Source organism: Peromyscus californicus, unplaced genomic scaffold, assembly GCF_007827085.1.
Source record: "Peromyscus californicus insignis strain IS unplaced genomic scaffold, ASM782708v3 Scaffold_15__1_contigs__length_86483966, whole genome shotgun sequence".
Classification (NCBI taxonomy): domain Eukaryota; kingdom Metazoa; phylum Chordata; class Mammalia; order Rodentia; family Cricetidae; genus Peromyscus; species Peromyscus californicus.
Window position 1 is genome coordinate 79,562,754 of NW_026294447.1, and position 13,106 is coordinate 79,575,859.

General features: G+C 44.9%; 1 protein-coding gene across 1 annotated transcript in view; it reads right to left on the reverse strand.

The window, feature by feature from the left end:
- Syne2 (spectrin repeat containing nuclear envelope protein 2) overlaps positions 1 to 13,106 on the reverse strand; it is a 321,778-nt gene that overhangs the window by 187,387 nt on the left and 121,285 nt on the right. Inside the window, 8 exon segments of the mRNA XM_052739574.1 lie at positions 1,889 to 2,039; positions 3,090 to 3,269; positions 6,225 to 6,826; positions 7,632 to 7,779; positions 9,722 to 9,879; positions 11,235 to 11,361; positions 12,137 to 12,255; positions 13,006 to 13,084. Of these exon segments, the coding sequence (XP_052595534.1) occupies positions 1,889 to 2,039; positions 3,090 to 3,269; positions 6,225 to 6,826; positions 7,632 to 7,779; positions 9,722 to 9,879; positions 11,235 to 11,361; positions 12,137 to 12,255; positions 13,006 to 13,084 (1,564 nt within the window).

Consider the following 13,106-nt stretch of genomic DNA (forward strand, 5'->3'; position numbering starts at 1 on the left):
GCCTGCTCATGATCTTGGTGGCCTCCTTCAATGAACTCTGATAGGAAATCAGCCACACAGTCATCATCGGACATCCAATGTCTCCACAAGGCTCCTTTAGATTGGACAGCTCTACAGAACAGCCTGACAGAATGGGACTCAAAGGCTCTCCCTGACAATCTCAGTGTCACTGGAGCATGGGGACGGGCAGTTCTAAGACTAAGTCACCCTTAAGAGTCTGGTTGATTGGGGCTAGAGCAATGGCTCAGTGGTTAAGAGCACAGACTGCTCTTGCAGAGGACCCAGATTCAGTTCCCAGCATCCACATGATAGCTCACAACCATCCAGTTCCAGGGGATCCCATGCCTTCTAATGACTTCTTTGGGCACCAGGCAAGCATGTGGTACATATACATACAGGCGGACAAAACATCTATTCACATAAAATAAATAAATCTTTACATTTTTTAAATAACTAAAAATTTCAAAATCTAATTTGCTTCATACATACTTCCACTGAGCTGCTCTCAAGAAATAAGTTTAGGGGGTTAGAGAGATGGCTCAGCTGTTAAGAGTATTGGCTGCTCTTTCAGAGGATCCTGGTTAGAGTCTCAGCACCCACATAGTGGCTCACGACTACCTGTGACATCAGGTCCAGGTGATCTAATATCCTCTTCTCACGACTGCCTGTAACATCAGGTCCAGGTGATCTAACATCCTCTTTTGGTCTCTATAGCAGCGGTTCTTAACCTTCCTAACACTGTGACCCTTTAATTCAGCTCCTCATGTGGTGGTGACCCCAACCAGAAATCTTTTTTCACTGTTACTCCACAACTGTAATCTTGCCACTATTATGAACAGTAATGTGAATAACTGTGTTTTCTGATGGTCTTAGGCAACCCTTGTAAAATGGTCATTAGATCCCAAGGGTCTTGACCCACAGGTTGAGAACCACTGCTCTGCAGGCACCGAGTGCACAGACCTATATGGAGGCAAACCACCCTCTACATAAAACTAATTAATTAAAAATCTATTTAAAAATAAATAGCAAGTTTAATAAAACTACTCTCTAATAATCAAATGCATCAAGAAGACTACATGTCACACATACTTACAACAACCCTATAGCTTAAAGTTCATGAGCCGGTGGGAAAGGTGTCATTCTGATGTACGGTCATAGAGTAAATAGTACGGTGTATTCCCATCTAACCATGTAAATTCATAGAAAATAATGACATCTAGTGTCCAAAAGATGTTGTTCTCCTTAGCAATATGGAGCTGGGATTAGTAAAGCCATCAACACAGATAGGCGACCAGGGGATTTAGATGGCACATCTTCACAAAAAAATGAATATGGGAATTGTCGTGTCCTCCTTGTCTGTTAGCAAGAGAGGGTTTCCTGCAATCTTCAGCCCACATGCCTGCATGAGGGCTCAGGTTCCTTTTCAGTAGTAAGTCCTGGGGCAAGAGCACTTGGCAGTCCTATAGCGGGGCAGCCTGGGGCAAGGGTGCCTGGCAGTCTGATAGAGGGGCAGCCTGGGGCAAGGGTGCCTGGCAGTCCTATAGAGGGGCAGCCTGGGGCAAGGGTGCCTGGCAGTCCTATAGAGGGGCAGCCTGGGGCAAGGGTGCCGGGCAGTCCTATGGAGGGGCAGCGGGTGGTCCTAGGCTCTGCTGGAGCCACACTCCCAGGACTGAAGCCCAAACCAAAGTAATCTGCTACCAACTTGGAAACTGATTTCCTTCTAGCCCTGGTGATAAAGCAGATAACTTCCTAAATACCTACTGGAACAGTCACTACTAAATTCTTTTAAAGCAAGTTTCAAACATGATTTGTCACACCCTCTTTCCTGTCTGGCTCATCAGCCAAGTCGCCATGTGGGACGGCTCTCTGGAAAGGTGGCCTCACTCACCTCTGCCACCTTCTTCTTCAGGTTGTCCCTTCCCATGTAGGAAGCTTGCTGGGAGAGGATACCCTCTTCTTTTTGAATCAAAGCAGTCAAGTTGTTTTTAATATTCTGATATTGTTTCAACAGCTCCAGAACACTTCCGCACTGTTCAAGGCTATGCAGGAAAAAAGAAAGAGAAACAGCCTGAAAGTAATGCTGTGTGAGCTGTCGCCACAACTCATGAGTCACAAGACGACTTTCCCTCTCCACATGGCTTGATTACATTACCAAGAACGATGATACAGCAAATAGATTATAGAAATAAATAATCACCAGATTCATACCTTTACTAATTATGTTAACATGTCAACACACATAAGCTCTGGGAGATCTACAGGATTACATGTCAACACACATAAGCTCTGGGAGATCTACAGAATTACATGTCAACACACATAAGCTCTGGGAGATCTACAGGATTACATGTCAACACACATAAGCTCTGGGAGATCTACAGGATTACATGTCAACACACATAAGCTCTGGGAGATCTACAGGATTACATGTCAACACACATAAACTCTGGGAGATCTACAGGATTCACACACTTGACAGAACCAGCATTTCCATCCCATCAACCACAAGACCCGTTGGAATGACAGCCCCTGCCTAGCATTATCTGAGATTTTAAATCGTATTATTGCACAACCCACTTATGGGCCCGTCTATTCCACTCATTCTCAGATCAGCCCTTTTTAGAAAGTAAAATAGTTCAATGAACATGGGAGTTAACTTGGTTTCTGGTATAACTAGGTACTCACTAGTCCTGGGGCTTTAAAGAAGGCACTCTGATCTATGAAATTAGACTAGATCATATGTCACAGGTGGGCTTTATCATGGCTTCCTCAGACACAGGTTCTGTCCACATACAGGGCATGCTGAAGCAAGGGTGGAGAAAGGTTAGCCTAAGGGAAAGCTCAAACTTCCCACAGCAAACAGGTCATGTGCTTCCTGAAGGAGACAGGGAGGGAAGTGGCCCCGGCCATAGAGGTGGGTGCTGTCAGGATGTGCCAGAACGTCATGTGACAGACGTTGGTCTGTGAACTACAGCATGAAGCCCTGTGTTTGCCCCCTCTGAGTCCAGGGGATGCGTTTGCAATACGAACACTTCAGAATGTTGACTCCACAGACACATTTTCAGACTCAGGAGGGATTTTTCTCTTACCTCTCTGTGAGAGAAGCTTTCGTCGTCTCCCACAAGGCTACTGTATCTTGACACTGTTGAATCACCATTTTCTCTTTGCCATCTTTGAATTCTGGGAGAGAATCAGCCATTTTTTGTATGCGCATCTTCTCTTCTTCAAATCCATCAAGGTCCTTATCCAGCCTGAGTAATGACTTTTTCCTTGAGTGTGGAATTTAAAAAATATATTAGCCAGTTGTTAACGAAGTTGATTCAACAAAAAACACAGGAAATGTCAGGAATGAGCTTTCATTGTCCTCATGAGATTAATGGCAAAATTAAATATTCCTACTACAAAGGAATTCCTGAATCATAAGTACAGGAACTTATTCCTGCATTACAGAGATCAGAGGGCTCCTTGCATTACCAGAATACTATTTGGCATTTTAATTAAATATAATAAATATACTAAGCAATAGCATTTTCCCCTTTGATGAACATATGTATGTATGGGCATATGAGAGAAAACACAGAGAGAATGTATGAAGAACACATAACACGGATAGGTGGTTGAACAAAGCCAGGCCTCTAAGGAAGGGAGGAGGAACCAAGGAGGAAGGAAACCTTCCTTCCATTATGCATGTCATGTACAAAAAGCTCTCCCAATTCTAAAAGGAGCTATTGAACTAGGGTTTATCCTGAAATCCAACCCCGGAGAAAGAACGCCATGGCATAAATGGAAACCGCAACTGCCCAGGCTCTCCCTCCTCACTTCCAGTTCGTCCTGGAATCCGCTTCTCACCCAATGGCTTGCACTCCTTACTCATTCACCCAAACTGAGATTCCTAGCACCCTCACACTGGGAAATGCCAGCTCCGTCTAGGTCTTCATCCTCCTCCACTGGCCAGAAGCACCTCACACAGATGGTCACTTCTTCCTGGGTAAGGCTCCCAAGTCACTCTTGATCTCCCTACAACCCCCATCTTCAGCTGGTGCTTCCTTATCACACTGATCTCTTAACACAGAGTACCCCTGAAGGTACAGTTTGGACCTCTTTGAGTCATCTAAACTCAGTTCTTTGGCAAGTGTCAGTCAACCTCATGACTTGAAGCAGCAATCAAATGTGCATCTCCAGCTCAGGCCTCTCTCCTGACATCATTCATCTTTAAGCCATGTTGGGATGGCTACATCAAACCTAGCATTTCTCAAAGGAGCACACCCCATCTGTCATAGCTGAAAAAGGTCAGCCATTCTCATGCATTAAATGGTATCTCCATTCTTCTAGCTTCTCGGGTCAAACACTGGAAACTATACAGCACCTAAACATTTTCTACCTTACCACCAGTCCATGACACCATCATCCCTCCCTCCCTGGGACAGCATCTCCTAGCTCCCTTAGCCTATTTTTGGTATATCAGCTATAGAGAGCCAGTTATGGTTTAGACCACATCATTTCCTGCTGCTTAGAACCCTGGAATGACATCCAGGTCACTCACAGAGAAAGCCCAAGTGGCAACATAGACCCATATGAACTCTCTCCATCCCACCCTTAACAGCTCATTTCCATTTCCCTCCCCACAATGCTGTATTTCCCACCTCCTTGCCTCTCTGCACTCATACCTGGCTGTCTACTATGGATTCCTCAGCCTGAAAGGCTCTTCCTCCAGGTGGTCACCAGGCTTGCTCTTGTATTTTATTTGATACACATTCTGTTCACAGTGATACTTCCCATGACTGCCCACCTTGCCATCACAACCACTGACTCCCTCCCTACTCAGCTTTGTCTCCTCAGGTTTGGTCATCTCCGGGCCACTACATATCTTACCCCTCCTAGACACTAATGAGCTCTAGAAGAGTCGAGAACTTTCGGCCTCTTTTGTTAAGTGCCATATTCCCAATACCCTAAACTTCTGACATGGAATATCTATTTGCTCTATTCACAGCTACATGAATATGTAACTGTCATTTATAAATGTATGACTGTTAATTCATATATTAACACCCATTGCTTTTGGTAAGCATACAATTAAAATTTATTGAAGCAATAACTACACAAACGATTAGTTCAATACCTCATGACACACTGGGGTGCTCTATGGATGAAAGCCTCATTGGGCCTGAGGGGGAATTTTGGAGGGAAGGGCATATTTAACTAAGGGACGTGGGTGAGCTAAAAACTCCTAAGAGACCACCCAGTCAGAGAAGCTACAGCGATAGGGAGCGGGAAAGGTTTGGGATATTTATTAAGAAGAGGAAGAAGATTCCGCAAGAGTAACTCCTGCTAATGCCTCAGTGTTCACGATCGATCTGGCGGCCATATTCTGAGTGCTGGAATTAAAATGGCTTGTATACTGCCAACCTCATTCTGTTCCCACAATGCCTCTTTGAACTCGGCACCACTCTAATCCTGCTGGGAGGGGAGGAGAGCACCAAAGGACTAAGGAAGAACAGGGACACGCGATGGCAGGTGGCCTTCGATCACAATTCCTTTAATTTTGCCATGGCCGACCCTGTCAACTGGAAAGGGGCAAGAATTACTTCACACCTGTGTGGGATGATCTAGATTTGAGTAGCTGAGGTGTGACGGATGACCCACACTAACTGTGGGCAGCATCATGCCATGGGCTGGGGTTCCGGTAGAGAATCAAAAGAAGACAGCGACCTGAACACTAACATCTGTGGCTCTCTGCTTCCTGATGATGGTCGGCAGCTGCCTTGAGCAGCCGAGGCCAGGATTTCCCGCCATGACCTACTTAACTCCCAAACTGTGAGCCAGTAACGCTTCCTCTGTGGGGGGCCCTTTGTCCGTATTTCATCACAAGCACAGGGAACCGTTAACTGAGAGGAGCGACGGAGACATGTATGAACTACGTGGGTGGGACCTGCTAGGTTTTCACCCTTAAGGGAAGGCCACACTGCACACAGAGAAGAATGAAGGACCAAGAAAGTAACTTATGTCCTTCACCCGCATCTCACGCCACTTCTCCCACGTCCAGGAAAAGAAATGTTGCAGAAGGGAGAAAAAAAAAGGAACATTTTGAAGAGGAACCTGATCAATAAAAAGTAAGTTTTCCTGAAAAGTCCGTTGAACAGAATGCAGACTACCAAATAGAGATAGAAAGATCCAGAAGCATTTGCAAACACAGCAAGTGTCCCTGTGGACGACGCCATTCTTACCGATGTTTCACGGCTGGAGCGGTGGGATCCTTCAGACCGACTTTACCGATCTGATTCTGGATGTCTTGAATATTTTTAAAGAGCTCGTGATTTTTGGAACTACAAGCCTCCAGTAACGTCTTGTCCTCCGTAAGTCCTTCCTGCTTACTCTGGCCATGCGTGTCTGAGAACTTCACGGGCACAGCACCAAGAAGTTTCTCACAGGTGGTGTGCTCCCCTCCCTCGGCATCTCTAACGGCTATGCCAAGCGTCCTCAAGCGTTCGTCCAAAGGCCCAGCCTTCTCGTTCATCAGGAGAATGTCTTCCTCAACAGTTCTCACTGCCGGAGCATCCTCTAGTGCATTGGAGGCACGAGGGTCTGCAGGAGGCTCGGCAGAGAGCTTAGCTGCTCTCAGAGAAGCCAAAAAACCTTCCAGAGCCTCCAGGGCATCTTCCCTCATCTCTGCCTTCCGGTTCACGGCCTCCAGCTGGAGTCTGCATTTTAGCACAATATCCTGTATTGCACACTGATCTAATGTGTGTAAATCCCTTGGGATAGAGTCGCTCGGCTCCTTTAAATTGGCACATCTTCTGATCTGCTTTGCTATGGAATCTTGAACATCCTAAAATTAAAAAGTGAAACAAAACAAAACCAGTGAAAAGAGAAAGAAGCCCTGGGTTGAATCTCATGCACCATGCTCATGCACGGGTAGCTGTGTGTGTGCATTCACTCACATGTGCGTGAGTGATTTCTCTCTCTCTCTCTCTTTCTCTCTCTCACACACTCACACACACACACACACACACACACACACACACACACACACACACACACACAGAGCACAAACTAAGACAGAGAGAACAAAGTACTGTCTAAATTTGATCTACAAAAATGTGTCTGAGTTTAACCAAACGAAGGTTTTAGAATCAGGAAACATCTCAAATGAGCCGATGCCGACTGTTTCTTTATCTAACACCTTCCTCATGCTTGAATTCCCCAAAGAAAACAAGTACATAGATCTACTGCTTCAAAGAAAGTAATTACAGACCAACGGGGAAAGTGACATGTCTGACTGTGATCGGAGGGTATTTAAAATGGGATCAGGAATGAGTAAACTGAAGAATATGCCAGCTTCAGCCTTTGAGCCAATCACAGTGTTTAGAAATTCAGTCACTGAGGCCTTCCTAAGAAAGGCTTTATTTTGAACTGAAAGAAAATATCCCTTTACTTACTCCTTGGTACCTACCGTTAACTTCAAGGAATAAATGAGAAATGAATGACAAGTATAAATTATTAAGGTATTTATATCATGGCTTAAGCTCTAAATCTACATGATAATTTTTTTAAAAAAGTTAAAAAAAATCTTTGAACATCTGTAAGTCTGAAGAACTGAAGATCTCGTAAATACACTGTGAGAATTTACTCACCCGAAGGTTCTGATAGATGCCATCAACCTCCACAGGATGCAGGTCCTGGAGAGCCACCGTACAGAAGGGCAGGTGGGGGTCACAGAGGAGAGCACACTCCTTCTCCAGGGGCAGTACAATCTGCAGGGCCATCTCCAGTGACTCCATTCTGGGGGGAGAAACCAACCAGACGTGATGGGAAAGTAGTAAAAGCTGTCCTATAAACACAGGCAAACACTGCCATTGAGCCAAAAGAAGGAAATGGTTACCCAGTAAAAATATATAAATGACATGTACAAACCATCATATTAAAACCCAAACCCACAGATCCAAAGTACCAAAGAAGTTGGGCAGGGCTATAGCTCAGTGGTAAACTGCCTTGTCCGGCAAGCATGAAGCTCTGTATTTTATCCTCAGTACTAAAATATAGATAAATCAAATTCAAAATGTCAAATAATGTATCCAAGTACATACATACACACACACACACACACACACACACACACACACACACCATACACTCATTCGAACATTTATTTAGTAAGAGAGGGGTTCACTATCATCCTGCCCGCCTGGGACAACTCCAACTCAGTTCTCTAGTGCTGATGATTTGCTTGTTTTGTTTTGTTTTGAGACAGGCTCTTATGCAGCCCAGGTTGGCCTTGAACTTCCTAGGAAGCCAGGGTGACTTTAAACTTCTTATCCCAAACCCTAAGATTACAGGTACGCAGTACTCCATGGTGCTACTTTACATGGTGCCTAGGACAGGAAGCAAGGCTCCATGCACCAGCAAGTTCTCTACCACCTGAGTCAAATCCTTGGCCCCTCTGATGTCACCACGACTCATGTTCCTCTCCTGCCCTTCAAGGCATTTCAGCACCTAAACATTCTATATAAGTTAATGGCTGCCACACAGAATGGAAAATTGTTACTAAGCATACTAAACATTTTTCTTTGAAAATACAAAACTTTCTTCTTTGAAATATACAAATAAAGATGAAATTTAACTTGGACTTCAGGACTAATAAACCCCAAAATTATTTTATTGTAATTATGGAATTGTCACATTTCCATATTACAAGTATAATTGCTTTTCAGGAGTATCGAAATAAACGGGGCCCAGCAAACAGGTTCCACCATTAATAATTTAAAACATCACCATGTGTAACACACAGACTCTGTGAGTCTTGGCTGCTGCCAATGTAAGATGGGTGGGGATATGTGCTGGGAACACATACCCCAACCTCATTTATTCATTCATTCATTTATTTGTTTATATGTGTATGGGTGTTTTGCCTATATGTATGTTACGTGCAACATGCATATTTCTGGTGCCCATGGAGCCCAGAAGAGGGTGTCGGATTCATTGGAACTGGAGTTATGGAAAGTTGTGAGCTGCCATGTAGGTATCAGAAATTGAATCGGATCCTCTGGATGAGTAGCCAGTGCTCTTCACTCTCACCCATCTCCAGCCCTCACCCTTGGGTTCTATATAGGACAATAACAACACTGTCATTTTAGAAAGGAAGGAGTCAACGCCCTAAAAGGTTGTAACTCAGAGAAGTCCATATCCAAGGAGAGATACAGCCTTTGAAGCTAGAAAGACCTTAAGGTCCCCCCGGGTTTCTAGCTCGATTACATGACCTCTTTTGTTTCTGTTTCTTTATTGGTAATCAAAGGTGCAGATGTTAGCAACTTGGCCTCAGCCTGGTGCAAAATGTGTGGTGATGGGACGAACCATTAGTAGTCGGGGCCTGGCAGAAGGAAGTTAGATCACCAGGGGTCACTGGGAATGACCTTGAAGGGGCTGGGGGGACTCCGGCCCCTTTCTGTTTCCTCTGCTCTCAGCTGCTAGCAAGGGGACAGGCTTCCCCTGCCATGCGTACCCACCAAGACCTTCTCTACCACCATGATCCCAAACAATAGGACCAACCTCTGAAGGCTGAGCCCAAACAAACCTTTTCCCTCATTCACTTGATCTATTTGTCGATCTTCTCACTGGATGGCGATAACTACCTGAAATACTACAGTACAGTGGCAGCCTCCCTTAAGATGACTCACACACTTAGCAATGGACCAATTAGTCGGTGGTTAGCAAACCTGAGATGTACCTGGTGCTCAGAAGCCTCTGAAGCTCCTGTTTTTCTTCCTCCAACAGGTCTCTGGCCTGGGCTAGTGCAGGCTTCTCTGGGTCGCTCACCAGACTCTCTAAATTCAGTGAAGTGACTTCGAACTCACCCCAGCGAGCATCAGTGTCAGCTGTTAAGACCTAAGTGAAAGGATGAGTCATTTGTCAGGTCACCGGTCAAAGGCTCACTTACCCTTCTCTCACAAAACGCAATGCTCCACATGAAAATGCGTTTGTAATATTTGTCAACCACTCATAAATGAACTAGCCTATGGGCAACAATGGTATGTAACTCTCATTCGGGGACCAGGAAGAAAGATCAACAGATAGGGTTACCTGCCACCAAGGCTGACGACCTGAGTTCTGTTCCTACACACACACAACACACACACACACACACACACACACCACTAAATAAAATGTAATTAAAAGGAGGAAGAGGAGGAGGAGGAGGAGGAGGAGGAGGAAAAGAAGAGGAAGAAGAAGAAGAAGAAGAGGAAGAGGAAGAGGAAGAGGAAGAAGAAGAAGAAGAAGAAGAAGAAGAAGAAGAAGAAGAAGAAGAAGAAATCTCATTTAATGAAGTTAAGCCAGTTGCCAATACGGCTTTCAAAGGCATCCAAAGCCACGTCCCCCAGGACAAACGCACACACAAAAACAAGTACAGGAGCCGCAGAGATGGCTCATTTGGTGAAGTCCCTGTCACACAAGCTCGAGGAACTGAATTTGGATGCCCGTCACTCAGGTAAAAGCTGAGCGCGCGGGCTGCAGGTCTGCCATCTCAGCACTGGGAGGCAGAGACGGGAGGACTTAGGGAAGATGGATCTAGGAGCTCCGGGTTCAGTGAGAAACCCTGTCTCAAAAGATAAGGTGGAGAGTGTTGGAGAAGACACTCAGCGCTGGCCTCCACACGCATGGACAAGCATATGGACATATACACACACACACACACACACACACACACACACACACACACACACACTGGCCTCCACACGCATGGACAAGCATATGTACGTGCACACACACGCACACACACATGTGCACACACACATGCATGCACGCACACACACACTATGAAATAACAGGTACTCTACTTTCTCTAAGTAGAAAACTGTCACATTCTAAACTCTAAACACACCTTTAATTCCAACACTCATAAGGCAGAGGCAGACTGATCTGTAAATTCAAGGCCAGCCTGGTCTACATAGTGAAAGCTTGTCAAAAAAAAAATTATTTATTTATGGCTTATAATTAAACATTTGTACTTCTGTACTAGTCTAATTCCTTTTCTTGAGTTCTTTTTCCTTTTAAAGTGTGTGTGTGTGTGTGTGTGTGTGTGTGTGTGTGTGTGTGTGGTGTGTGTGTGTGAGATAGAGAGAGAGAGAATCACTTGGAACAGGAATTACCAAAGACATCGGTGCTGAGAACAGAACTTCTGTCCTCTAGAGGAGCAGCAGGTGCTCTTGACCCCAGTGAGGAATCATCTTTTCAGAAATTACCTGCACATCTGCCAGCTTAGCCTGCAGGCAAGCACTGGCCCTTTCGTTTTCACTGGGAAAGTCAGCCGTGAGCCTGGCTTTGCTGTCTCGCAGGTGGCGTTCAAGAATCTCTCTTTGTGTATCATACCTGGGAGAAAATTAAGTGCAACATTACTCAGTATGGGGAAGGGGGAGTGGGGGCAGGGCAAAGGATGAGGTATGTATATATGCACTTATATGAAAAGTGACACAGTGAACCCTGTTTCTTGTTTGCTAACCAAAAAATTAAATGAATTTAAAACATTAATTTTAAATTAAGATAGAAATATTTTAAAATTACTATCAATTGTGCATGCAGAAATACCCAAGGAATTTCTGCCTAAATTGGGCCACATGCCAAAATTACAACTAAAGAATAATACACGTTTTAAAAAACACTTAATGCAGGCAGGTGAAATGGCTTGGTGAGCAAAGGCACCCACTGCCAAGCCTGATGACTGGATTTTGATCCCCAGACCCACAGGACCCACATGACGGAAGGACTCCTATAAGTTGTCCTGTTTCCACACACTTGCACCCACACCCATACCCACATCACAAGTGAATGAGTAAATGTTAAAAAGGCTTAATGCCAAATAAGCTTTTAAATAAATAATGGTAAATAATAAAAGCTAAATGTTAAAATAGCTTAGTAGTTAAAGGTGCCTGCTGCCAAGCACAATGACACGAATTTAATTCCCAGAACCTATAGGGGAAGAAGAGGACAGACAGACAGACAGACAGACAGACACACACACACACACAAATAACTAAATGTATATATACACATGTGTGTGTGTGCGCGCACATGTGCGCGTGTGTAAATGCATGTTGTCATTGGTGAAAGAGTTTCGGTGGCTTCTCACTGCTCAACAGGAAGTTACCTTTCCCGTGAGTCATTTAGAGTCGCACTGCAATCCTTTCCTTCCTTCTCCATAATGCTTTCCTCTGGCTGAGGCTTTAAGTCTGGCATCTGGCTGAAATTCTTCATGGGTTCCATTGCCTAAGCAAATATGCAAAATAGTAAAGCCGACATGTAAATCAAACATTTTTACATGTCAGTAGAAGGAAAAGGCTTTATGCTCAGAGATCTATTGTTGGCTCTTTATAGCCAAAATCGGGAGAGAATCTGAGTCTTTGAGGTGTCACTGCTCAGGACAAAGTCTTCTCACAGGCCAGAGGACATTGACAAGCTGACTGCGGCCTTCTAACAGGTAAGGTGCACAGTTAGGCTCCCGCTGCTGACTCTGCATCGGGCCTCAGGGGCTCCATCAAAAGGAGCAGCCCTGAAAACAGGCCTTCCTCACTCCACACCTGCTGTCTGGCACACTGCACTGTGCCATGTAGGAAATGTCAGTTTCTCTACCTTCAACAATTTCACAAGTTCAATTCCCAAGGTAGGCAAAACACACTCTACTGAGAAGGCAAATGGCCCAAATTATCACATTGTAGGGTCGTCTGTGAAGACCACGGTCAGCTTTATCCAACCTCAACAGCGGCAGACACGATTTCTCTTCAGAATTTATGCGGAGCAACTGTCAGTACTCTCAGAAGACTGCTAGGCACACTGCAGCTGCGATTGGCATCATTCTAACTCTCTGAGGAGTGGTCGTCCTTGCAGCTTGTAAAGTGGGACCTCTCAGTTGATGAAAACAGTCAGATAACTAAACCAACCCCCATGAGAACTGGATGGCTCTACACTTAGCCTTCTACATTGAGTATATTTGTGAAATAGATCACCCCCATTTAACACCTTTTCGGTTGACAGCTGGTTATCTGGTGCCTCGCTGGGGGCGTCCCTCCCGCCATTCTCAGTTGCGGTCAAGGCATCCCTAGAAAGAAATCATGATTGGT